Source organism: Pseudoliparis swirei, chromosome 22 (assembly GCF_029220125.1).
Source record: "Pseudoliparis swirei isolate HS2019 ecotype Mariana Trench chromosome 22, NWPU_hadal_v1, whole genome shotgun sequence".
Classification (NCBI taxonomy): domain Eukaryota; kingdom Metazoa; phylum Chordata; class Actinopteri; order Perciformes; family Liparidae; genus Pseudoliparis; species Pseudoliparis swirei.
In genome coordinates this window covers 5912635-5938284 of record NC_079409.1, presented here as the reverse complement: position 1 = coordinate 5938284, position 25650 = coordinate 5912635, and the positions used below count along the sequence as shown (strand labels likewise).

The following is a 25650-nucleotide window of genomic DNA, read 5'->3' as shown; positions in this document are numbered from 1 at the left end:
CTTTGACCTTTGACCCGATCGATCCCAAAATCTAATCAACTGGTCCCCGGATAATAAACAATCATCCCACCAAATTTCATGCGATTCGGTTCAATACTTTTTGAGTTTTGCGAATAACACGCATACAAATAAATAAATAAATAAATAAATACACGGCGATCAAAACATAACCTTCCGGCATTTTCAATGCGAAGGTAATAATAGTATTGTCAATCTGCCTTTATCAGTGTGTTCATAATGATCAAATATCAAGATGTATAGAACAGATTATAACCTCTTTTCTGTAAATATTCATGTGTTTAATTTAAAATCAGCAAAATTCAGACATTACTTATAGCTAAACATGTGTCGTGCCGTTTCATGTCACCTGTAGCTATCAATTTGTGTCTTTGCTTCAAGAATAATTCCAGATGTTTGATACGATTTTTTAACTGTAAAGTATTTTTGCCACATAATATAAACCACTTGACTAATATAAAAGGGCTTTCTTCTGTAAACTGCACATCTAAATGAAGCAAGAGGGCCGTGGGTTCAATTCCCGGTCTGGGCGGTCCGTCTGTGTGGAGTTTGCATGTTCTCCCCGTGGCAGTGGGTTCCCTCCGGGTTCTCCGGCTTCCTCCCACAGTCAGGCTAATTGATGTCCCAATGTCCCATAGGTGTGAATGTGAGAGTGAGTGGTTGTCTGTCTCTATATGTGCCCTGAGATGACCTCTGACCTGTCCAGCGCCCCGTGACCCAAATGAGCATGAAGCGGTATTGATTTTCGAGCAAAAACGCCTAAAATGATCTGACGAAATTAAAATGGCTGTAGTTTCTGAACCCCTCTAAATACATTTATCAATGAAGGCTTTCTAGAAAGATTACCCTTGTGATTACTTGTGAAAGTGTCAAAAATCCTTTAGGTCATACAGAAACAGAGCAGTGGGCCTTTGAAGTCAGTAAAAATGTAAGATTTTTGTCCGCCTAAAATAAAAAAGTATATTTCAGTATAAATAACTGCCTGTGACTGTATCTGTACAGGAAAAGGACAGTATATGTGTGTAACTGCACTAGTACTAAACACCTGCTTCAAATTTGAAGAGGACAGGACAAAGTATGACCATCCTACATTGTTTTTCATGAAAAGATCCAGGCGGAGCTCCAAAAAGGACATTTGCAGACTCCAAATGCACACATGGTACCCAAATGATATTATAAGACACTGAAGGTGTTTTCCTTTACATGTTGATATGTTTCAACATATATCAATGTAAAGAACTGTAATTTCACTGCAAAATATAACTTTTACTCCAAGTAGAGCAGATGTATTGCTAAATAATATATACATATAAATATATACGACATATATATAGATATATATATACACACATAGTGACATATATATGTCGTATATATACGTATATACTACATAATATATATACACACACAAATATACAGAGCTACCAACTCTCACGGTTTCGCCGTGTGACACACGCTTTTGCATGTTTTCACACGCTCTCACGCAACCAATTTCCAGGGATCTCAAGTTTTGAAGACAGGCAAGCGTGAGATTTCCATCAGCACCCGATACAGCTGACCGTTGCGCGCGCCGGCATCGAGCCGAAAAGAGTTGTTGACGGGGGGTTTGCTCCATCCCAATGCGCGCAAGACCGGCGTCGGAGCTCTGCAGCGGAACAATCGATCGGCGTATTGAGCACCCCTGCATTCAAGCATTAAATAGCCGAGAGGTTTTTTCAGCGTGAGGAATTCGATGTGTGGCGGGAGTGCGTGAGATAAGACCGAAATGCGTGAGTCTCACGCTCAATGCGTGAGACTTGAGAGCCCTGCATTTCTCACGGCAAAAGAAATTCTGATTTTGGCCCGAGGCGCGTTGGTTTGTTTTCAAACTGACAGTCACGCATTTCGTTCTTAGGTCACGCACTCCCGCCACACCTCGTATTTCTCACGCTGAAAAAACTCTCGGCTATTTAATGTTTTAATGTGCCGCAGCGCGCCAACATGAGCCGCGCTGCCCTCACCGTGGGGAATCAAGCGCTCCCCTGGAGTTCTGCTGCGAGTTGCCACTTATCAGCCAATCAGAAAAAAGAAATGGGCTACACAATAGCCAATCAGAAAAAAACCTATCTGGGTAAGATTTAATCCAGCAACCAATGAAAATAAAGCATCCTGGATAAATATGTCACTCTTGCCTGTCTTCAAAACTTAAGAGCCCTGTTAATGATTCAATTAAGTTCTCACTCTCTTAAACTTTAAATCTTGAAATAATTTGTTGTGTTTGTGCGTGTGATTTTGTGTGGTGAATGTAAACTCAGCTGTCATAACAAGCAGCAGGAGAGCACCTTGTTAACCTCTTGGTATCCTGCATGCTCAACACATCAGAGCATTGTTTATTAAGGCTGCCCACATAGCATTTATCACTTTATTTACAGGCCTAGGAAAAGGACCCTCTCAAAAAATTTCAAAACAGCACTTTGAACAAGTAAGATGTATTATAAAGAATTTAACATAAAGACAGGACATTTGTGCAATAGAATTAGGCATGTTTTTGTAAATGAGAGTAGAGTTATTAAAAAACATTTTAATTCTTTAAGGTAGCAAAGATGTCTCGTAAAAGACCTTTGCCAGGCCAGAATGCAGGGTACAACATGGGCACAACGCCACATTTATTCAAATTTCCTGATATTATAGCCACCAACGTGTGTGGCTGAGTGCGCGGCAAAATGTTGGTCACCCCCGACAAAATCTCACTCCAAGGTTTTTTGAAAAGTTGCCAGCTCTGAATATATATGTATGTATGAACATATATTTCTATACATGAACATATATATTCTGTAAGGAGAAGACTGGCTGCGCCCACGTATTTCAGAGGAGTTCCGTTACGTGTGACTCAATTTGCATATGCAACACGTCGTTAGAAAGCCGTAAGTCTCCTCTAGAGTAGACGAAGGGATTGACAGTCTAACCTAACTGTTACTAATAAAATGTAGTCAAACAAAAACGGAGCAAATCACCGTGTTCATGGCCCGGCAAAGACAGCGCGGTCTCCTGGCTTCAACACGTTACTGTCAGGGAAGACAGCCCACCAAAAAACAAGTTTTTTTGTAAAACTTTTTACCTTTTCTGATTCCGCTAGCTCTTTGCTAACTTCCGCTAGTACTTCCGCTAATACCTCCGCAAATACATCTACTTAGAAAGTGTATTCTGTACGTTTTCTCCGTCGAAATGTTGCAAGACCCGACTTGCTGCATTTATCGCGACTTTAGACATTGTGTGTTTGGGCTCCTCTTGTGAAAAATTATTACGAAATAAAAGAAAATGTCAGAGCTACCAACTCTCACGGTTTCGCCGTGTGACACACGCTTTTGCATGTTTTCACGCTCTCACGCCACACAACCAATTTCTCACGGCAAAAGAAATTCTGATTTTGGGCCGAGGCGCGTTGGTTTCTTTTCAAACTCCGCGACGATAGATGGCGCTAAGGAGCGCATCTGTAAACCTGTTCGCTCCATAGACATCCTATTTACCCCAGAGTCCCGGAGTTAGCAACAGAAGAAGATTTTCAAACAGACACAACGAGCAGAGACTGGTGTGTTAATGCAGGATCCAGAGTGTCACGCATTGAGCGTGAGACTCACGCATTTCGGTCTTAAGTCACGCACTCCCGCCACACCTCGTATTTCTCACGCTGAAAAAACTCTCGGCTATTTAATGTTTTAATGTGCCGCAGCGCGCCAACATGAGCCGCGCTGCCCTCACCGTGAAGGAATCAAGCGCTCCCCTGGAGTTCTGCTGCGAGTTGCCACTTATCAGCCAATCAGAAAAAAACCTATCTGGGTAAGATCCAGCAACCAATGAAAATAAAGCATCCTGGATAGATATGTCACTCTTGCCTGTCTTCAAAACTTAAGAGCCCTGTTAATGACATGTGGTTCAATTAAGTTCTCACTCTCTTAAACTTTAAATCTTGAAATAATGTGTTGTGTTTGTGCGTGTGATTTTGTGTGGTGAATGTAAACTCAGCTGTCATAACAAGCAGCAGGAGAGCACCTTGTTAACCTCTTGGTATCCTGCATGCTCAACACATCAGAGCATTGTTTGTTAAGGCTGCCCACATAGCATTTATCACTTTATTTACAGGCCTAGGAAAAGGACCCTCTCAAAAAAATTCAAAACAGCACTTTGAACAAGTAAGATGTATTATAAAGAATTTAACATAAAGACAGGACATTTGTGCAATAGAGTTAGGCATGTATTTGTAAATGAAAGTAGAGTTATTAAAAAACATTTTAATTCTTTAAGGTAGCAAAGATGTCTCGTAAAAGACCTTTGCCAGGCCAGAGTGCAGGGTACAACATGGGTACAACATGGGTACAACGCCAAATTAAATCAAGATTCCTGATATTTGAGCCACCAACGTTTGTAGCTGCGTGCGCGGCAACATATTGGTCACCCCCGACAAAATCTCACTCCAAGGTTTTTTGAAAAGTTGGCAGCTCTGAAATGTATATGTTCTTTGCAAAGATGAGGATGTGTTGAATGCTGGGATACCAAACATGCCCATGTTTATTGATGTGGTCTGCGTGAGCAAGCCGTTTAAAGGGAAGGGGAGGGTCTTAAGGACGCCGGCGTCCTCAGTGGAGTGGAAGAGGTTAAACCATTTTAATAGCTCAAACTAATACAGTACGAATACAACAGCCATGCTATTTAAACTATTTTTAAAGAGGCGTTGAAGTCAACTTAATGATATATATATTATATATTTGTAATTTCGATACTGTCTTGTCTCTTTCAGCCCGCAGCAGCCAGCAGGATGTCTGTGACCATGACCAAGGCCGATGGGGTGACCGTGTTCACCATGATCTCTGACCCCCAAAGTGTTCTCCCTCCACTGTGCCAAATCCTCAAAGGCCTTTGCTACAGCCCGGTGTGCTGCTCTGTGTCTCAGCACCTGAAGACGGTCCAGAGAAAGGCCCAGTCAGCACTGGGGGTGAGTTGCAAGCTTAATGATGTCTTAAGTTGCTCTGTTGACTTCTGCTTAAAAGCTTGTATGCTACATTGCATTAAAACAACACATATTTAGTCTCGTTTCCCCACTCAATCATCGTTACTGCAGTCCTAGCGTGCAGGTGTTTGTCGTGGTTCACGCCGTGTTTCCTCCTCTGCAGGCGATGCACATTATGGTCGGGTTGCTCAACATCGGCCTCGGAGTGATCCTTCTCTGCAGCCACGGGGGGTCTTGGTGGATCGGAGCATTGGTAAGCGAGAGAATATTTGCACTTGTTCTTTTACACTTACCCCAAACTCACTTGCAAAGTGTGAAGTGTAAAGAAATCTACCCGTAAAAAGGGATCTTGCTGTTCCTTTATTCGCTCTAAATTCGTTATTTTATCCACATTACCGGTGACTAGTCAAACCCTGAAATATTGTCATAGAAGTGATATTGAGGTATTGGGTCAAATACAAGTGTAGCAGGTCTCACGCCGCGACCCGTGGGTTTCCCCCAAAAGCTCCAAGGATCAGCCATGACCAAAGAGACCAAGGTTCCGTTTAGAAACACTCTTTATTTCGGCAACACACACACCGAGCAGACCGCAACACTGCACCTCTGCTCACTCTCCTCTCCACTCTCCACTGAGCCCTTTTATGAGGGCGGCCTCGGCTGCTGACTGATTGCCAATCACCAGCAGCCGAGGCCAAATTGGAGACAGCTGCCACAACAAGATATGAGTGAAAACATACTGGAAGCGACACGTATGACCCGTTTGTGTTCTGGAGGACTGATCTTTACATTTCTGTTTGTCTTTTCTCTCTCTAGAATATTTTGTTTGGCATCGTTGGCGTTTTGTCCGAGAAGTGGCCGAGTCCATGTCTGGTGAGATGTTGCTCCTCATTTTTATTTGATTGTCATCAAGTAGTATTCTTATTTGAATAAAGATTAATACAACAGAGGAGAATTTAGCCAGAAGTGGAATTTGGGATTGAGTCCCTGCCTAAAAGGAGGACTCTGATCTAGAATAGTCTGTATGCATACACACCATGTGGATGAACCTGTTCATTGGTCATGTGGATGAACCTGTTCATTGGTCATGTGGATGAACCTGTTCATTGGTCATGTGGATGAACCTGTTCATTGGTCATGTGGATGAACCTGTTCATAGGTCATGTGATGAACCTGTTCCTTGGTCATGTGGATGAACCTGTTCATAGGTCATGTGATGAACCTGTTCATTGGTCATGTGGATGAACCTGTTCATTGGTCATGAGGATGAACCTGTTCATTGGTCATGTGGATGAACCTGTTCATTGGTCATGAGGATGAACCCTGTTCATTGGTCATGTGGATGAACTTGTTCATTGGTCATGAGGATGAACCTGTTCATTGGTCATGTGGATGAACCTGTTCATTGGTCATGTGGATGAACCTGTTCATTGGTCATGAGGATGAACCTGTTCATTGGTCATGAGGATGAACCTGTTCATTGGTCATGAGGATGAACCTGTTCATTGGTCATGTGGATGAACCTGTTCATTGGTCATGTGGATGAACCTGTTCACTGGTCATGTGGATGAACCTGTTCATTGGTCATGAGGATGAACCTGTTCATTGGTCATGTGGATGAACCTATTCATTGGTTATGAGGATGAACCTGTTCATTGGTCATGTGGATGGATGAACCTGTTCATTGGTCATGTGGATGAACCTGTTCATTGGTCATGAGGATGAACCTGTTCATTGGTCATGAGGATGAACCTGTTCATTGGTCATGTGGATGAACCTGTTCATTGGTCATGAGGATGAACCTGTTCATTGGTCATGTGGATGAACCTGTTCATTGGTCATGAGGATGAACCTGTTCATTGGTCATGTGGATGAACCTGTTCATTGATCATGAGGATGAACCTGTTCATTGGTCATGAGGATGAACCTGTTCATTGGTCATGTGGATGAACCTATTCATTGGTTATGAGGATGAACCTGTTCATTGGTCATGTGGATGGATGAACCTGTTCATTGGTCATGTGGATGAACCTGTTCATTGGTCATGAGGATGAACCTGTTCATTGGTCATGAGGATGAACCTGTTCATTGGTCATGTGGATGAACCTGTTCATTGGTCATGAGGATGAACCTGTTCATTGGTCATGTGGATGAACCTGTTCATTGGTCATGAGGATGAACCCTGTCATGTGTTTTGTGTTGTTTCCTCGTAGGTCATCGCCAATGTGATCCTGAACGTAGGACAGACAACCACGATTGCATCTCCCCGGGGAGGAGCACATGAGGGCAAAGCACTGGCTGTGGTAAGTGTGGAAAAACTCTTTCCAGCCATCAAATTATACAATTTGTACAACGGATGAGTGGAAAAAACAGAATCCCCAAAAATGTATGCGATTGAACATTTTGGGGTTTTCTGACTCTCTTGGTCGAATAAAGACATCACCTCATGGACATTGTGCCTTATTTATATCTATTCATAACAGGGTTCGTACGGTCATGGATAACTTGGAAAAGTCATGGAATTTTAAAATTGTTATTTCCAGGACTGGAAAAGTCCTTGAAAAAAATGTAATCCCAAACGTTTTGGAAAAGTCATGGAAAATTGTTATATTCATACGTTCATTTACGCAGTTTGATTAAAAGAATAAACATGTATACAAATATAATAATAATAATAATAATAATCATTTATTTTATATAGCGCTTCTCAAGACACTCGAAGTCGCTTTACAGTTCAGAGTCCAGTAGTCATACACACACAGTCATACCGGTGGTGGTAAGCTACATCAGTAGCCACAGCTGCCCTGGGGCAGACTGACGGAAGCGTGGCAGCCAATCTGCGCCTACGGCCCCTCCGACCACCACCAACATTCATTCACATCCATACGAACCGGGGTGAGGCTGCGGTGCATGTTTTTATGATGGTGGGGGAAACCGGAGTACCCGGAGGAAACCCACGCAGGTACGAGGAGAACATGCAAACTCCACACAGAAAGGACCTGGAATGACCGGGACGACCGGGATTCGAACCCAGGGCCTTCTTGCTGTGAGGCGACAGTGCTAACCACTGAGCCACCGTGCTGCAGAATATGTATTCTTTGAATCAAACTATTGTCTAATTCATTTGTTATTTAAGGTATATTAATTACTGATGTATTGACCGAGCCTTCACAATGTTTTTGGTCATGGACATTTGGTTTACAGTCCTAGAAACCCATCAACATGTGTATGAACCCTGATATAAACTTGTTTTACAATATCTGACATTTCATCCAGGAAAAACAATATCGATAGAACATTAGTGGACGCACAGTGTATTAATCCAAGAAACCAAAGGCCTTCTGGTTATGATGTTCTGTCTCTTTAAAAGTAATATTGTTTTCTCGCATCTATGGAAACATTTTATGTTAGTTATCAAAAAAATCGTCTTATTTTTGCGGTATTACATTACATCACTGACGACTCACTGCAGTTATGTTAACAATTTTGTGTGTGTGTGTGTGTGTCTGCACTGGCATCAAACTGAGGACAAGCGCGAGTTTTTAACCTTTGGAGTGAGGACCAAAACACAAAGTGAGGACATTTAGGCCGGTCCTCACTTTGTTTTCACTGATATGGTCTCTAGAGCAGACATGGGCAAACTACGGCCCGCGGGCCACATCCGGCCCGTTAGGCTTTTTAATCCGGCCCGCCGAACTTGTCCAAATCGCGACTTTGTTTACTTCCGGTGTGCGTTGGCGCGGAAAGTACTCGTCACATAAAACCCTTCACCATGATTTGTCAATCCGTTTGTCTGTCAACATTTTGTGAAAAAAAACAACCAATGAACACTCAGTAAATCACAAAGGACCCGCCCACCACACAGGTGCGGCTCATTTAGAAACAGCTGCAGTGATTTTGGCGAGCAGCGCGGAGCCTGGAGGGGCTGCAGAGCCACGAGGAGGAACACACAGCCAGAAGAGAGCCACTTGCACCGGGTACGAGTCTTTACTACACGTTACGTGTCACGGTGTCCGTCCCGGTGTCCGTAACGTGCGCGCGGTGCTGACTAGTCTTGTATTTTACAGAGAGGATTCACCAGCGCCTGCAGCTCAACCTGCAGCTCCACCTGCCCGGCCAGCAAAGAGGTTTCGTGACACGATAACATGATGTTATTATAGTGAAGCTATATTGTAAATAGTCTGTCAATAGTTGTGTTCTGTTTTCTATTTCTCAACATGTATATAATGTAGAATTTTTTTTTTAATGTACAATACATATAAAAAATGTAATGGTCTTTTTTTTTTTGCACACACCCCATGAAACTTTATCTGCTATATGAAGTCATTTCTCAGTCCCATCTTTATCATTTTGGTGAATGTGACAGACCACATCATTTTTACAAAAAAAATGTTAATACAAAATTTGGTTTTCCTCATTTATTCAATACAGTTTATTTGTAGAGCCCAATTTCACAAATTACAAATTTGTCTCGGAGTGCTTTACAATCTGTGCATATAGACATCCCTGACCTTTGACCTCACATCGGATCAGGAACAACAGAGGAGGATCCCTCTCCAGGATGGACAGGTGCAATTACATGTATCTAGCATTGTATAAAGATATTTCACTGCTTTTGTGAACCTATGACCTTTGGTAAACCAATTTCAAACACCAAAACAGTTCGTCCACATGAGTAAAGGTGTGTTTTCAGAAGAGATATGAATAATTTTTAAAAATCGAACTTCAATTGTCAGCTTTAGGGTCATATTTTCTCGAGTAAAGCGCTGTCGGTTTGTTTGTGACGGGGTTCATACACATGCTGACCAGATAACGCCGCACATCGCCCTCAATTTAAAGATCACTTTCTAGTTTCTGCTGCAGGCAGGATATTTAATACAGTCTATCTCTCAGGACAATCCGTCCATTATTTTGCTGGGTTTAAAACAATTAGAAATTATTGAGCTTGAGTATTTCGTTGGGTAATAATTTGTTTTAAATGTTGAAAGTGATTCCATTGATCTCTTTCCAGTAAATGTTGATTACTTTAACTTTGCACCTTAAATTGAAATGTATAAAAAACAGACGCAATCTCCAGTTTAATAAATTACATTGCGTGTCCAAATGCTCCTGGCCCGGCCCCTCTGTCACATTTTAGAACCGATTGTGGCCCACAGGTCAAAAAGTTTGCCCACCCCTGCTCTAGAGGGTGGTAAAATGCTTCTCTCAAAGTTTCAGCTTGGACCTCAGAAAGATAGTAAACAGAAAAAAAATGTTGACGTGTTTGTAGTGTGTGTACACCGTACACACACTTCTGCTCTTTATCGCCCCCTAGTGGATTTCACGATTCTGCTCTTTATCGCCCCCTATCGGAATGTCCTATGTATTAGCCCAAAGCAATGTTTACAATAGAAAAGGAGAGTTACTAGGTTGTTTTAGTTAAATGAAATACAATATATATTTTTAAAAAATTATAATGTATTATTTATTTTTAATAAATTATATATTTTTATTTTAGTACATTAAATGTAGCTTTTTTACTTAATATAAAATAATAATAATTGCTTTACATTTGAAACTATTTTAAAACCTTCCTGATATCTACTTTAAAAGTAAACTGCACCTTATTTTTAATTCAAAATTGAGGTCTTCATGTATAACTGAGATGTGAGGAATGACTATTATCATCACAGGTCAGATTGTGTATCAATAAGGTTTCAGTCAGTGTTACCTTTCGGGATAGAGGACATTAAGTGCACACTTGAATTGGTCAGCAATATACTGTGATTTTGTTATCAACAGTTGGTATTTCCGATCCTGCTGTATATTTTCCATCATATTTAAACATCAATAGTATTTATTAAATATCATGTTGATATACACAAATATTATAAATTGAGTTAAAAAAAAATCTAATTACTCTTTTTATTAGATGTAAGTGGGTGTAAAGCAGGGATCTCAAACTCGCAGACAATAGTTTGTGGCCCCCAACCCCACGATTTTTGTCACACTCACGATTTTTAAGGAGCAGTGTGCTGCAGTGAGTGAGGAAGCAACTGGGTTCAGTGTCTCGCTCAAGGACAGTTCAACATGAACTATGGGGAGAGCGGGGATCGAACCGGGGACCTTATGGTTACAGGACTCTCCCCACTGAGCTACACCCGACTAGTGTCTGCACAACATTCAGTGGAGATAAGTATGCTGGTGTAAATTGTAAAGCTACAGGAGAAATGAGATCACAGGTTTGGTGCAGACTTCAAGACACACAGAGACACTTTTCAGATGTTTGCTGACCTTCTCAACAAGCGTGACCACGTAACAGAGTGGTGACCATCTGGGCTACACGTGACCATGCAACAGGTGATGACCATCTCAACAGTGACCACGAACAGGTGAGTGACCATCTCAACAACGTGACCACGTAACAGAGTGAGTGACCATCTCAACAACGCGTGACCACGTAACAGGTGGTGACCATCTCAACAACGTGACCACGTAACAGAGTGGTGACCATCTCAACAACGTGACCACGTAACAGAGTGGTGACCATCTCAACAACGTGACCACGTAACAGAGTGGTGACCATCTCAACAACGTGACCACGTAACAGAGTGGTGACCATCTCAACAAGCGTGACCACGTAACAGGTGAGTGACCATCTCAACAACGTGACCACGAAACAGAGTGTGACCATCTCAACAACGTGACCACGTAACAGAGTGGTGACCATCTCAACAACGTGACCACGTAACAGAGTGAGTGACCATCTCAACAACGTGACCACGTAACAGGTGGTGACCATCTCAACAACGTGACCACGTAACAGAGTGAGTGACCATCTCAACAACGTGACCACGTAACAGGTGAGTGACCATCTCAACAACGTGACCACGAAACAGAGTGGTGACCATCTCAACAACGTGACCACGTAACAGAGTGAGTGACCATCTCAACAACGTGACCACGAAACAGAGTGAGTGACCATCTCAACAACGTGACCACGAAACAGAGTGAGTGACCATCTCAACAACGTGACCACGTAACAGAGTGAGTGACCATCTCAACAACGTGACCACGTAACAGAGTGAGTGACCATCTCAACAACGTGACCACGAAACAGAGTGAGTGACCATCTCAACAACGTGACCACGTAACAGAGTGAGTGACCATCTCAACAACGTGACCACGTAACAGGTGAGTGACCATCTCAACAACGTGACCACGTAACAGAGTGGTGACCATCTCAACAACGTGACCACGAAACAGAGTGGTGACCATCTCAACAACGTGACCACGTAACAGAGTGAGTGACCATCTCAACAACGTGACCACGTAACAGAGTGAGTGACCATCTCAACAACGTGACCACGTAACAGAGTGAGTGACCATCTCAACAACGTGACCACGTAACAGAGTGGTGACCATCTCAACAACGTGACCACGTAACAGAGTGAGTGACCATCTCAACAACGTGACCACGAAACAGAGTGAGTGACCATCTCAACAACGTGACCACGAAACAGAGTGAGTGACCATCTCAACAACGTGACCACGTAACAGAGTGAGTGACCATCTCAACAACGTGACCACGTAACAGAGTGAGTGACCATCTCAACAACGTGACCACGTAACAGTGTGAGTGGCCATCTCAACAACGTGACCACGTAACAGAGTGAGTGACCATCTCAACAACGTGACCACGTAACAGAGTGAGTGACCATCTCAACAACGTGACCACGTAACAGAGTGAGTGACCATCTCAACAACGTGACCACATAACAGAGTGAGTGACCATCTCAACAACGTGACCACGTAACAGAGTGAGTGACCATCTTAACAACGTGACCACGCAACAGAGTGAGTGACCATCTCAACAACGTGACCACATAACAGAGTGAGTGACCATCTCAACAACGTGACCACGTAACAGAGTGAGTGACCATCTCAACAACGTGACCACATAACAGAGTGAGTGACCATCTCAACAACGTGACCACGAAACAGAGTGAGTGACCATCTTAACAACGTGACCACGTAACAGAGTGAGTGACCATCTCAACAACGTGACCACGTAACAGAGTGAGTGACCATCTCAACAACGTGACCACGAAACAGAGTGACCATCTTAGCAGGTCAACACAGACTTGGTAACCTCATTGTATTTGAACAGCTAACTGTCTCCTGCTAGAGAGGCTAGCAGGCCTATGGTAGCCACTAATCCCCCTCCATAGCGGTATCATTCAGTGTAAATGTGTATAGCTTTGTTCATCACAGAACACAATAAAACACGTTTTTAATGATGCAACATAATCCCATGACTTGCTGTGGGAGTCAGTGGTTTAGAGATTATATATAGCATTGTGTAGCTACGTTAAAGTGCTAGCTGCTCTCATACAACTCAGCTAACAAGTCTTCATGACTTCAGAACTCGTACATAAAATGCTTCATGCTGCTTCTCTCAGGAGCTACAGTGCAGGGTTTGTAGTACATTGGTTCAGTTTAACATCTTGATGGGTCTGCTGCTCAGAGGCCCTTCCATGAGTTTGTTGGTTTATATAGTGGTTCTGTATAGCTTGGTGAACTGGACATGGGAACTTTCTCACAGCCATATTGAGGTTGGAAACTTTTGGTAAGGGTCATAATGTAGTTAAGTGTCCACTAAAGTTAGTCTGAGTCTGTGGCCCTCTTCCATCTCCGTATCCTCTATCTATGGTATCAGCTGGTTCCTGGTGTCATACGTGCCTTCACAATACCTCACTAGGGGTGCAACGGATCATCATTGATCCGTGATCCGTTCGGATCATCTATTTCGGTTCGGCACGCGCATGATCCGCGGATTGATTTATGAAGAAAAAAAAATTGTGCGCATGCTCAGTTCACACACAGCCGTAACACGTGGCTGACATAGCGATTGCTAACATAAAGAAAAACCTGCAACACAGCGTGGTCATGGCGAGCGGAGGAACAGAAGAACTAGAACGCCCCACATGGAAATCCCCTGTTTGGGAGCATTTTGGCTTCCCTGTCAAATTGAATTCAGAAGGAAAGAGGTTGGTGGATAAAACCGTGACGGTGTGTAGGCACTGTGGCACAAGAAAGTCATACAACAGTGGAAACACATCGAGCATGGCCACGCATTTACAGCGACATCACCCCGGTGTTTCACTGACGGGAGTGAAACCGAAGCGGCTCAACAACCGCTCATCACCGCGGCATTTAAGCAGCCCTTCCTCCACAATCAGACCGGGCTAAAGCAATTACAAACGCTATCGGTCTGTTTATAGGTGCTGACATGAGGCCATATTCCGTTGTGCAAAACATGGATTCAAACACATGCTGAACGTGCCGAGCCACGTTACGACATCCGTCGCGCACCCACTTCAGCGATAATATTGTGCCAGGTCTGTATGAGCAGGAGAAGAAAAGGTGGTGGATGAGCTGGCTGTAGCACCCTCTGTTGCACTCACAACAGGCGGGTGAACGTCGAGGGGAACGGTGAGCTATGTGACAATAACCGCTCACTTCATCACAGCAGACTGGGAGATGAGAAGTCCGGTGCTGCAGACACGCCCTCGGAAGTCACACAGGCAGTCACCTTGCAGGTACTGACACAAGCAGTGGAGGAATGGAAGATAAAGAGGCCCACTACTAATATCCCAGTCACAACTGATAATGCCAAAATCAAATAAATGCAGTGAATGAGGCAGGACTGGGCCCACAGATAGGGTGCTTTGCACATGTAGTAAATTTGGCATCACAGAAGGAATCTCAGTCAATAGGATGGACCGCCTCCTTGGGAGGATCAGGAAGGTGGTTTCCTACTTCCACAGAAGCACAACAGCTGCTCATGTGCTTAAGACAAGGCAAGAAATGCTAAAGCTGCCTACTCATAAGCTCATACATGATGTCCCAACAAGGTGGAACTCCACTTATGATATGTTAGAGCGTTATCTGGAGCAGCAGGCAGCTATATACTCTGCATTGACCGACAAGACCCTAAAGAAAATGTCAAAGACATCATAACCCTTTCTGATGATGATGTGAGAGTGGCAGAGGAGGTCCTCCAGGTGCTTAAACCCCTTAAAACTGTTACATCTCTGCTGAGCACTGAAACGTTACCATCTGTGTCAATGATCCTTCCGCTGAAAACAAGGATTCTACAATCCATGGCTCCAAGTGTGGAAGACAGCACCATCACTCAAGATGTCAAGACTGCCATTAGAGAGGACCTGAAGCCCAGATACACTTCACCCCCTACTCTACAGGACTACCTCCACAGATCTACTGCCCTGGATCCAAGGTTTAAGTCCCTGTCTCGCATAGACCCTGACCTACGCCAGAGGACATACAGTGACCTCACCACTGAGATTGTGAGCAGTCTGGCCACTGAAGACTGTGATGAGGTAAAGGAAAAAACATTATTTTAAAATGATCAATTTAAATCTTCATACATTTTTATTTTCAGTAATAATGGCATTCATTTAATGTTATTGCCGCATTTTCATGTTTATGAAACATGAAAATAAATAATAGGTTTAATTAATGACCTATTCTTTTCTGCAGGGTCAAGCTGCAGAGCCAACAGGAGCAAACTTGGACACATCTCCTCCACAAAAGAAGTCGTTGGCAGAGCTTTTGGAGAGACCTTGCCAGCAAAGACATGGACAGCAAGACTCCTGCTGACATCAAAGAGGAGGTGGCATTCTACCTGGCAGCAAGCGGCATTGCAGTGGATGGTGATCCACTGACATGGTGGAAAAGCAATGAGTTTAAATACCCTCATATTGCTAAGATGGCAAGATGCTATCTCGCTGTGCCAGGCTCTTCAGTTCCTTCCGAGAGTGTTCTCAACAGCAGGGGACATAGTGACTGCAAAGAGGTCCACACTCTCCCCAGACAATGTAGACACCCTTGTCTTTTTGAAAATGAATTTAAAATTATAAGCTCATGTATGCTTTGTTTTCTTTCTTTAATTCTTCTTTGATAATAATGCTCTTGTTTCAAGGAAGATGATGTGCCTTCTTATGTTGCACTTTAATTTGTTTTTTATTAATGGTCATTGGTCCATGTTTAAAGGAAGGAGATATGCCTTTTTATGTTGCACTTTAAGTTGTTTTTCATTGATTATGTTGAAAAGAAGATGTTAATTGTACACTTTAAGTTGATTTTATATATTTCAATTGAATAATTTAAAAGTGTTAATAAACAAAAAGACAAAACATGTTTATTTGTCTTGTCTATTTTTTTTTATTTTTTTTTTTGCTGATCCGAAAAATGATCCGATCCGTGACTCTGATCCGAGGAACGATCCGAACCGTGAGTTTTTTGATCCGTTGCACCCCTATACCTCACCAGTAAAAAATACACCCCTATTGCTTTACCATTGAGCTGACCTTACATTAGCCAAACACTAACTCAGGGCTCTCAAGTCTCACGCATTGAGCGTGAGACTCACGCAATTCGGTCTTATCTCACGCACTCCCGCCATACATCGAATTCCTCACGCTGAAAAAACCTCTCGGCTATTTAATGCTTGAATGCAGGGGTGCTCAATACGCCGATCGATTGGTCCGCTGCAGAGCTCAGACGCCGGTCTGCGCGCATCGGGATGGAGCAAAAAAATAGTCACTAGCCCCCCCACCCCGGCAACAACTCTCGGCTCGATGCCGGCGCGCGCAACGCTCAGCTGCGATGCTCACACAGGTGAGCATCGGGTGCTGATGGAAATGTCACGCTTGCCTGTCTTCAAAACTTGAGAGCCCTGCTAACTGAGTGAGCTCAGGTAATTAGGGTGACCAGACGTCCGGATTTAGGCCGAACAATCCAGATTTTCTATTTTCCGAGTCCCGGAAAAGACGATTTTGCAGCTCGGCTCGACAATTTGGGTCCAAACAACTAAACTAAACATGGTAAGTTGATGAAACTCACACATGCTATGCTTGAGTGGTTGTGCTTGGTGATTACATGCTTGTTGTTTGTGGAGGACTTAGTAAAATGAGTGAAATTACGGCATGAAAAATGGAGTCACCATATTTAATCATAAGGTTCCTGGAGAAACTAAAATTCATATGAAATGAGCATTTCTTGACATATACCCTCTGCAGTAACAAGACATACTTCGTGTATTGTCTTTAAAAATACGGCAATACAGCTTAGGACTTTGTTTAATGTTGTATAACACAATACAGTGATTCAGAGAGAATGTTAACCCATTTCTAGACAGTCAAGCTATAAATAGTGAATATGAGTGATTTTTGTCAGATTATGACCTTATAACAGTTGTTTTATTACATGTGTTTAATGTGTTAGGGACAGTAACAGATGGGCACCATGAAGTACAAGAGGTGGGGCATGGACTGTTTACCTCCTCCTGGGGTCAAAGGTCGTGTCTGAAGGACTTCAGAATCAAGGTCTCTTTGGCGGCCAACAGCCAGATCTAGCTCCAGTATTGCAAATAGAGAAGTAACTATTTAGTGAGTACACTAGTCTGATGTTTTATTCCCCAAACAGATACACTATCATAATGTTGTGTCAGGGCAGCCACTCCATATGATGCAGTTTGTTTGATGTGAATTAAATTGAGAAAATATACTAATTTCCTTTGGGAAGTTCTTAAGCCTAATTGGTTTCTAATGCAGCATTTTGATTTTATGAATGGGCTACATATGATATGAATATTCATTGGGTTTGAAACTATACAGATGTGTGAATTCTGATAACAGTCTTGTTGCTGTGTGTCCCTGCAGGAGAGGAACAGGCCGTTGGTCTTGAGGTGGCCTGCTGCACACGAAGACGCTGCTCACAAGTCCCCAAGAGACTGAAGCACTTTAGACAATCTTTACTTTTTGAGCCGTTAAATGTTAACCAAATTTGTTTGGTTTTCTTTATGCTTTTAAAACATGAATGTATCTCTTTATTATTTATGTGACCTGTGATTTAATGTTGACATCTTAAGTCCACAAATGTTATGCTTGTCATGTTATGAAGACTTAGGACACGCTGGAGGGATTCTATCTCCCGGCTGGCCTGAACGCCTCGGGAGCCCCCAGAATGAGCTGGAAAATGTTGCAGGTGAGAGGGAAATCTGGGTCAGCCTGCTGGGTCTGCTGCCCGATCCCGGAATAAGCGGATGACAATGGATGGATGGATGTTATGCATTGAGGCACTCAGCACTTTTCATCTCAATGGTCAGTTTTTGAACACCACAATGTGAATAAATACAAATACTGTGAACAAACTCTTTTTGACTCTTCAAGACTATTTGTTCCTATTCTGTTACACAGACATCTTGTAGAATCACACAACGTTGTATTGTAGAGGGGAGCATGGCAAAGTCCAATTATTCACAGCCTCAAACAATACCGCATACTATCCTCCTTTTTGGAGTTATGGATATGGTCACCCTACAGGTAATGGACCGGAGATTCTTACTTGGGACCCATTAATGTCTACGCCATTTAAAGCTAGATCAGCAAACCCTATCCAAATGATGATCACATATGCTGTTGTCACTGCATATTCATTGTCAACAACACTGTAAGAAACACTCCAAACCTGCAGAACAGTCAGTAAAGAATGGTGTGGACATTTTTTGTAAGTTCTCAAAGGTCCAATAATATTGGTCAAATATCAAAAAGAGAAGCAAAAATAACATAATAATTAAAAAGGTTAAGATATATGTAGAACTTTTAATTTGGTCATTTTGAATGCAGAACTTTTACTTATGACAGGGGATTAAACTGTGTAATTACTAACTGTGCTGATAAATGATAAACGTTCACCATAAGGCTGTAGACCAGCCTGTAGGCCGGAGAGTGAAACTCATAGTGAGGTGTCTCTGCTGCGCTGCGCTGGGGACTTAAACGATGGCCCATCAGGAGGCCCCGACCCCTGCAGCTGCGGCTCTGCGCTGCTCTGAAGCTCGAGTGAGTCCGCCTCTCCCCCACCGGCTTTGAGACACGTGAACGTCTGCTTCAGGCCTAGTTCTGCAGCATGAAGCCTGACCCGGGGCCTGCAGAACCTCCAGGCTCCAGGAGAACTGAGCCACTGAGACGTCATCGGAGTCAACCGGAACAACCACCTTCCGTTTCACAGCAGGTAAGAATATATATAAAAATATTTCCATGATGTAATTATCAGGATAGTTTACCTGTGATTAGTGGTTCATTGGTACTGAACACACCATGTTAGCTTGTTAGAAATCATAACACTGCTTTATATCTTTATATCTGCCTCTTTCTGGCACAACAGGCCGAGCATGATTCTAGCTTTTGTTATTTTAAGGTTTAGTTTGACGGCTTAGTTAAGAAGTATTACTGGGGTGTGTGTGTGTATTTGTGTATCACAGTCAAAGTGAAAAGTGTGAAAGAAGGTTATTTGGTTTAATGCAGCATAGTGCAACAACAAGTTAAGACACTTAATATTCCTGTTTTTTATTTTAAAAAGTGGGACACTGTTGTATGTAATGTTATATTGGTTTCTGGGTGTGTTAATTATCTCCAAGGGTTAACCCTGTGGGCTCTGGGCTTCACTGGGTGTGTTTTTCACAAAATCTAAATCATGGTGAAAGTTCCTTGAGTCCTGTCGCACCGCGTCACCGACCGGCTGCCTTTCTCTGTGTGTGAATCACACACCAGTTCACAGGAGGAGGAAGAGGAAACCGACTGGTTCATCTAGTACTTTAAACGTATTTCTGCCCCCGATTATCGCAGAGAAATAAATATTTTAAAAAGGTGATTATGTTTATTTAGTAGTTACATTAGTAGAGCAGTCAGTAAGTTATATCTGTGAGGTACTCTATGGATCCAAGACTCATAACATAGAGATAAGTTAGTTATAAGAACACAATTAAATGAAGTAAAGAACTCGGGGCCCTATCTACCATTAGGGTAGAAGACAGGCTTCATAATGATGTCATCATATTGTCCCAGTACCCACAATGCAGCCCATAGTCACTGCGTCTTTAACCCTCTAGTTTAAACTACTAGATGAATCAGTCGGGTTTCCTCTTCCTCCTCCGTGAGCTCGTGCGTGGGTCACACAGAGAGAGAGGGGACGGGTCGGTTGACGGAGCTTCAGAGCCCGAAGGCTTTCCTTTCCAACGCTGGATAGAAATTTCACTCCACTCTGTTTTTTTAGATGGAGGTTTTGACCTCTCCTCCACCAGGACACACCGGACCAGAGTGATGAGGACGGGGCTCGGATGTGGAGAGTGAGTGAGGAACTGTACAAAAAATACATGTTCGGGATTATATTTACTTTTTTTGAAAGGTTATCTGTAAAACCTTTTTGTGACTTAAAAAATAATCAATAGCCATACCAGTAAAATTAAAAAGCTCCATTCACACTCTAACCAATTAAAATTCACAATTTACCAGAGAAAATAATCACTCACAAAAGCCCTTGTATTGTAATCTGCTAACTTTACAGCTAAAAGTCCCACATCGTCTTCACTGGCGTCCCACGGACGGGAAGCGAGGCGGGGAGGGGGCTGATGGTACGTTGTCTTCTTTTTAATTATTAGCAGCCAGCTAGTCCGATAGTAATGTCAGCCATTGACAAATTAACCACTCATGAACAATCAAATACTAAACATAAACCTTGATATTCAATATACCTGAGGTGTTATTTATTAACTCCCACCAACTAAAGTTTGTCTTTTCTGTTGTAGACCAGAGTCCAGGAAGAAGCCCGGCTCAGAAGGAAGAGGAGAGGAAGCATGAAGGCGGTGGGGAAAAAACTAGTAAGTTATTTTTATGTAGCCACATTCATGTGTTCATGTAGTCACATTCACCTGTTCATGTAGTCACATTCACCTGTTCATGTCGTCACATTAACCTGTTCATGTCGTCACATTCACCTGTTCATGTCGTCACATTCACATGTTCATGTCGTCACATTCACCTGTTCATGTCGTCACATTCACGTGTTCATGTAGTCACATTCACCTGTTCATGTCGTCACATTCACCTGTTCATGTCGTCACATTCACCTGTTCATGTCGTCACATTCACCTGTTCATGTCGTCACATTCACCTGTTCATGTCGTCACATTCACGTGTTCATGTCGTCACATTCACCTGTTCATGTCGTCACATTCACCTGTTCATGTCATCACATTCACCTGTTCATGTCGTCACATTCACCTGTTCATCATTCACGGTTCATGTCGTCACATTCACGTGTTCATGTAGTCACATTCACGTGTTCATGTCGTCACATTCACCTGTTCATGTCGTCACATTCACGTGTTCATGTCGTCACATTCACCTGTTCATGTCGTCACATTCACGTGTTCATGTCGTCACATTCACCTGTTCATGTCGTCACATTCACCTGTTCATGTCGTCACATTCACCTGTTCATGTCATCACATTCACCTGTTCATGTCGTCACATTCACGTGTTCATGTCGTCACATTCACGTGTTCATGTCGTCACATTCACCTGTTCATGTAGTCACATTCACCTGTTCATGTAGTCACATTCACCTGTTCATGTCGTCACATTCACGTGTTCATGTCGTCACATTCACCTGTTCATGTCGTCACATTCACCTGTTCATGTCGTCACATTCACGTGTTCATGTCGTCACATTCACCTGTTCATGTAGTCACATTCACCTGTTCATGTAGTCACATTCACCTGTTCATGTCGTCACATTCACGTGTTCATGTCGTCACATTAACCTGTTCATGTCGTCACATTCACCTGTTCATGTCGTCACATTCACGTGTTCATGTCGTCACATTCACGTGTTCATGTCGTCACATTCACCTGTTCATGTCGTCACATTCACGTGTTCATGTCGTCACATTAACCTGTTCATGTCATCACATTCACCTGTTCATGTCGTCACATTCACGTGTTCATGTCGTCACATTCACCTGTTCATGTCGTCACATTCACGTGTTCATGTCGTCACATTAACCTGTTCATGTCGTCACATTCACCTGTTCATGTCGTCACATTCACCTGTTCATGTCGTCACATTCACGTGTTCATGTCGTCACATTCACCTGTTCATGTAGTCACATTCACCTGTTCATGTCGTCACATTCACGTGTTCATGTTGTCACATTCACCTGTTCATGTCGTCACATTCACGTGTTCATGTCGTCACATTCACCTGTTCATGTCGTCACATTCACCTGTTCATGTCGTCACATTCACCTGTCCATGTAGTCACATTCACCTGTTCATGTCGTCACATTCACCTGTTCATGTCGTCACATTCACGTGTTCATGTAGTCACATTCACCTGTTCATGTCGTCACATTCACCTGTTCATGTCGTCACATTCACGTGTTCATGTCGTCACATTCACCTGTTCATGTCGTCACATTCACGTGTTCATGTCGTCACATTCACCTGTTCATGTCGTCACATTCACCTGTTCATGTCGTCACATTCACCTGTCCATTCATGAACATTAAAGTACCAGAGTAGAACACCAGGCCTTGTTACCGTAGTAACCGTGTGTTTCTATATTCCAGCCTGATGCTGTAAACCTTCATCTCTCCTGGACCAGCAGGATGTGGAGCTGTGGATCACAGCCCAGGAGAACGCTGCTGAGAAGAGAACACTAAAGACATGAGAAAGAAATGGTAAAGAAATGTTAAGGAAATGGTAAAGTAGTGTCATGTGTCAGAGTCTGCATGAACACATCCACACTGAGGTCTAGGGATGAGAATTGATAAGATTTTAACGATTCCGATACCTTATCGATTCCTGCTTATCGATTCGATTCCTTATCGATTCTCATATCGATTCTTTTGGGCAAGGGGTGAAAAAAAGAGCACAAACGGGTTTATTCACATTAATTTTCTTTTATATAATGCTGCACACACACAGTATGTATACATACACATTTACTGAACCGGTCTGACTCTGAACCTCATCAGCTAAATTGGATGGCAATGGAGATTATTTATAGAGTGAAAGCTGGTTTACACAATGAAACAAATGGCACTAACAAAATCGCTGAATTTGCTGAGCTGACATAAAGCCACATTAAGAGGGGAGGCAAACACTACCTCTGCCTCAATGTAGGGTGACAATGGAAGATTCTGTAGCTAAACTAGCTATATGCTAAGTTTAATAATGGATTAAAAATCGATATGCTCAGTTTAATAATGGGTTAACACGATAACGCGAACGTTTGCTGATAACACACGCCCTCCAATAATTAATACCGTTACGATCAAACATTTCTCAAAACTGGACTTTAAATCCAAACGTGAAGTGATCGATAATGGGACCAATGCCGGAGCTAAAATGTGTGCTTCAAACGAAGGGACAGAAGATAACTTGATCGACTCCACACAATAAAGGCAAATTGCTTCACACAGTGAGTGGTTGTGATCACTTTGGAGGAGTTTACCTTGGACAGAAAGAGATGAAGCGCCGACGTCAGCTGAGCTGCATGCATCGAACACATAACACTCCTTTAATTTAATTCCATGCGTGTTCAAATGCTTCTTCATATTAGTTGTATTTCCTCCCTTCGACGAAATAGACTTTTGACACACGTTACAAGTGGCGTAGTTGTCATTTTGTCTTGTGAAATAGAGCCAAACTTTAGAGCGCTTCTGCCTCGTTGCCATGTTTGCTAAAGTCTGAAGAAACTAAAAAAGTTCGCGCATGCGCAACGCCACAGAGGACCGTTCGCAGAACCGTTAAAGAATTTGGCTAACGATCCCAAACAATCGGTTCACTTGGAACCGGTTCTAAAACAGAACCGGTTCTCGATGCCCATCCCTACTGAGGTCTGTGTGTCATGTGACATGTTCTACTTCCTGTAGGCCACCAGAGGACACATGAAGAGGACGTGGACGAGGAAAAGACCGCTGTCACAAAACAGCTGTCAGGTCGTATGGAACCAGAGTCAACAGCTTTGTACACAACGACTTTGTACACAACAACTTTGTGACGCGAGATGGAAGGGAAGCGTCCCACAAATTATATTAGAGAGAAGAGACAGTTGTGTTCAGTTTATGCAACCTAGTGTTCTGTGAAGAGAGAGAGAGAGGAAGAAGAGAGAGACTGAGGGTGAGAACACTGTTAGTGTTCTAAAGCCGTGTGAATGCATTAGAAAACAATTCATGCAACCTATTGTTCTATAATAGTAATTGTTTAAATAAATCAATTCTGTACTCAGGAGACACTGTTCATTGCATCTTTCTTGGAAAGTGTACGATAATACGTTTGTCTATCAATAATGATATCCATAAACAATCACCTGTCCCTTTATGCAGCGCTCTAATGATGTCATCACATGGTCACTCTTTTTAAACCAGACACACCTATTTATTATTTCATAATCACATACAAAATAATAACTGCAGCATAAGAGAGAAGGATGGTCAACTATTCCATTATAAAAAATGAACCCAACAGCGCCCTCTAGGAAACGGTCCTCACTCTGATGGTCAACTGGGTCAGGATTGATTTAATTTGAATTCTTAATATAAAAATAATCTGAGGTGGGAACTTTAGTGGGGCAGCTTCCTGGTGCTCAAATGCAACATTCATTTATTTTTAAATATAGCAGAAAGGGTGGTCCTCACTTCCATAGTTATTCCACCCGGTCCTCAGTCTGGTGTGTGTGTGTGTGTGTGTGTGTGTGTGTGTGTGTGCAGATGCTTTTAAGAAGCATGAACGCTCTGCTGATCGTGCTGTCGGCCCTGGAGCTCTGCCTCGTCATCAGCTCGGCCGTCTTGGGGATGAAGGCTCTGAAGGGAGGCGTGAAGGGAGAAAAGGAGGTGAGCGCTTTGAAAATCACAATATTTCTGCACCTTTTTAAAAAAAACATCAGTTTTCCTGATATAATTGTTCTCCCAATAGAAGACGGGAGACCCAGAACACTATAAACCACTGCTGGAGGAAGTCACCAGTCAACCCACAGCCTAGAGAGCTCTGCTTTGTGCCGTCAGTCACCAGGAACTATAACCATGTGCATTTATACCGTAGATTCTATGTGCCAGAGTTTTAATGATTTACACATATTCAGACTTTACTGTCTCTGGCGAACTTCTGGGAGTAGTTTTTCTTTTTATAAAACCTTGCACTAGATCGTATATATATTGTATATATATTGGACTGTTTCCGCTGATTATGATTTTTTTACTGGGTAATGTGCCTTATGTTCAGCTTGTGTGTAAGTGGAAGGGAGGTTCATGCACATGTGTGTGTGTATCTGTGTGACGGACATGCACATTCATAGACTGGTGGTCTTCTTGTTTGCTATTTAAAATTACAAAACTATTTTTTCACAAGTGATTTGAGTGTTTCATATATTTTGGTGTATTTCTGCTGTGTACTTTACATTCAGTCTGCAAAGCGTGGCCGAAGAATTATTTCAGCTCAAGAAATTATGTTTCTGTTAGAAAATGTAATAAAAGTTGAATAAAATGATTTCCGCGATCGAACCTCATTTATAGGATTTGCAAGAAGTCAAATAGTGTGTGGGTTAAACTAAGAATGCTAACTTCTGGTATCGCTGTTATCCTTACAAAATAAAATAAAAATGTAATGAATTGAATTAGTTTGTTATGTCAAAGATAATCTTTCTTGAACCGTTCATCATTTATTTCTATTACACTTATTTGTGTATTTCTCACCACTTTTCATAGACAGTCATCGCCACGACAATTAAGCTTTAATCTGGTTTCA

At 42.5% G+C, this 25650-nt stretch overlaps 1 protein-coding gene and 2 long non-coding RNA genes across 6 annotated transcripts; all 3 read left to right on the top strand.

Moving 5' to 3' along the window:
- The first annotated feature begins 33 nt into the window (after positions 1 to 33).
- Positions 34 to 25392, top strand: LOC130212633 (uncharacterized). 3 transcript variants are annotated; one of them, XM_056443728.1, is made up of 6 exons: positions 1337 to 4987; positions 5166 to 5255; positions 5816 to 5872; positions 7213 to 7302; positions 24618 to 24740; positions 24826 to 25392. In XM_056443728.1, exons 1-6 carry the CDS (start codon positions 4811 to 4813, stop codon positions 24886 to 24888), a joined length of 600 nt encoding a protein of 199 aa, XP_056299703.1. In that variant the 5' UTR covers positions 1337 to 4810; the 3' UTR covers positions 24889 to 25392. The 3 variants fall into 3 exon arrangements, with proteins under 3 accessions (XP_056299704.1, XP_056299703.1, XP_056299702.1); XM_056443727.1 differs by having other exon boundaries at positions 1348 to 4987; positions 24823 to 25392; XM_056443729.1 differs by lacking the exons at positions 24618 to 24740; positions 24826 to 25392 and adding an exon at positions 9067 to 10426 and having other exon boundaries at positions 34 to 4987.
- On the top strand, positions 15633 to 18218 carry LOC130212636 (uncharacterized). The gene is made up of 2 exons (XR_008835390.1): positions 15633 to 17451; positions 17725 to 18218. It is a non-coding gene; the product is annotated as an uncharacterized LOC130212636 (long non-coding RNA).
- LOC130212635 (uncharacterized) lies at positions 18962 to 24608 on the top strand. Of its 2 annotated transcripts, XR_008835389.1 has the most exons (6): positions 18962 to 19075; positions 20117 to 20189; positions 20408 to 20474; positions 20649 to 20720; positions 22473 to 22583; positions 23781 to 24608. It is a non-coding gene; the product is annotated as an uncharacterized LOC130212635 (long non-coding RNA). The 2 variants fall into 2 exon arrangements; XR_008835388.1 differs by lacking the exon at positions 18962 to 19075 and having other exon boundaries at positions 19082 to 20189.
- Positions 25393 to 25650: the final 258 nt, after the last annotated feature.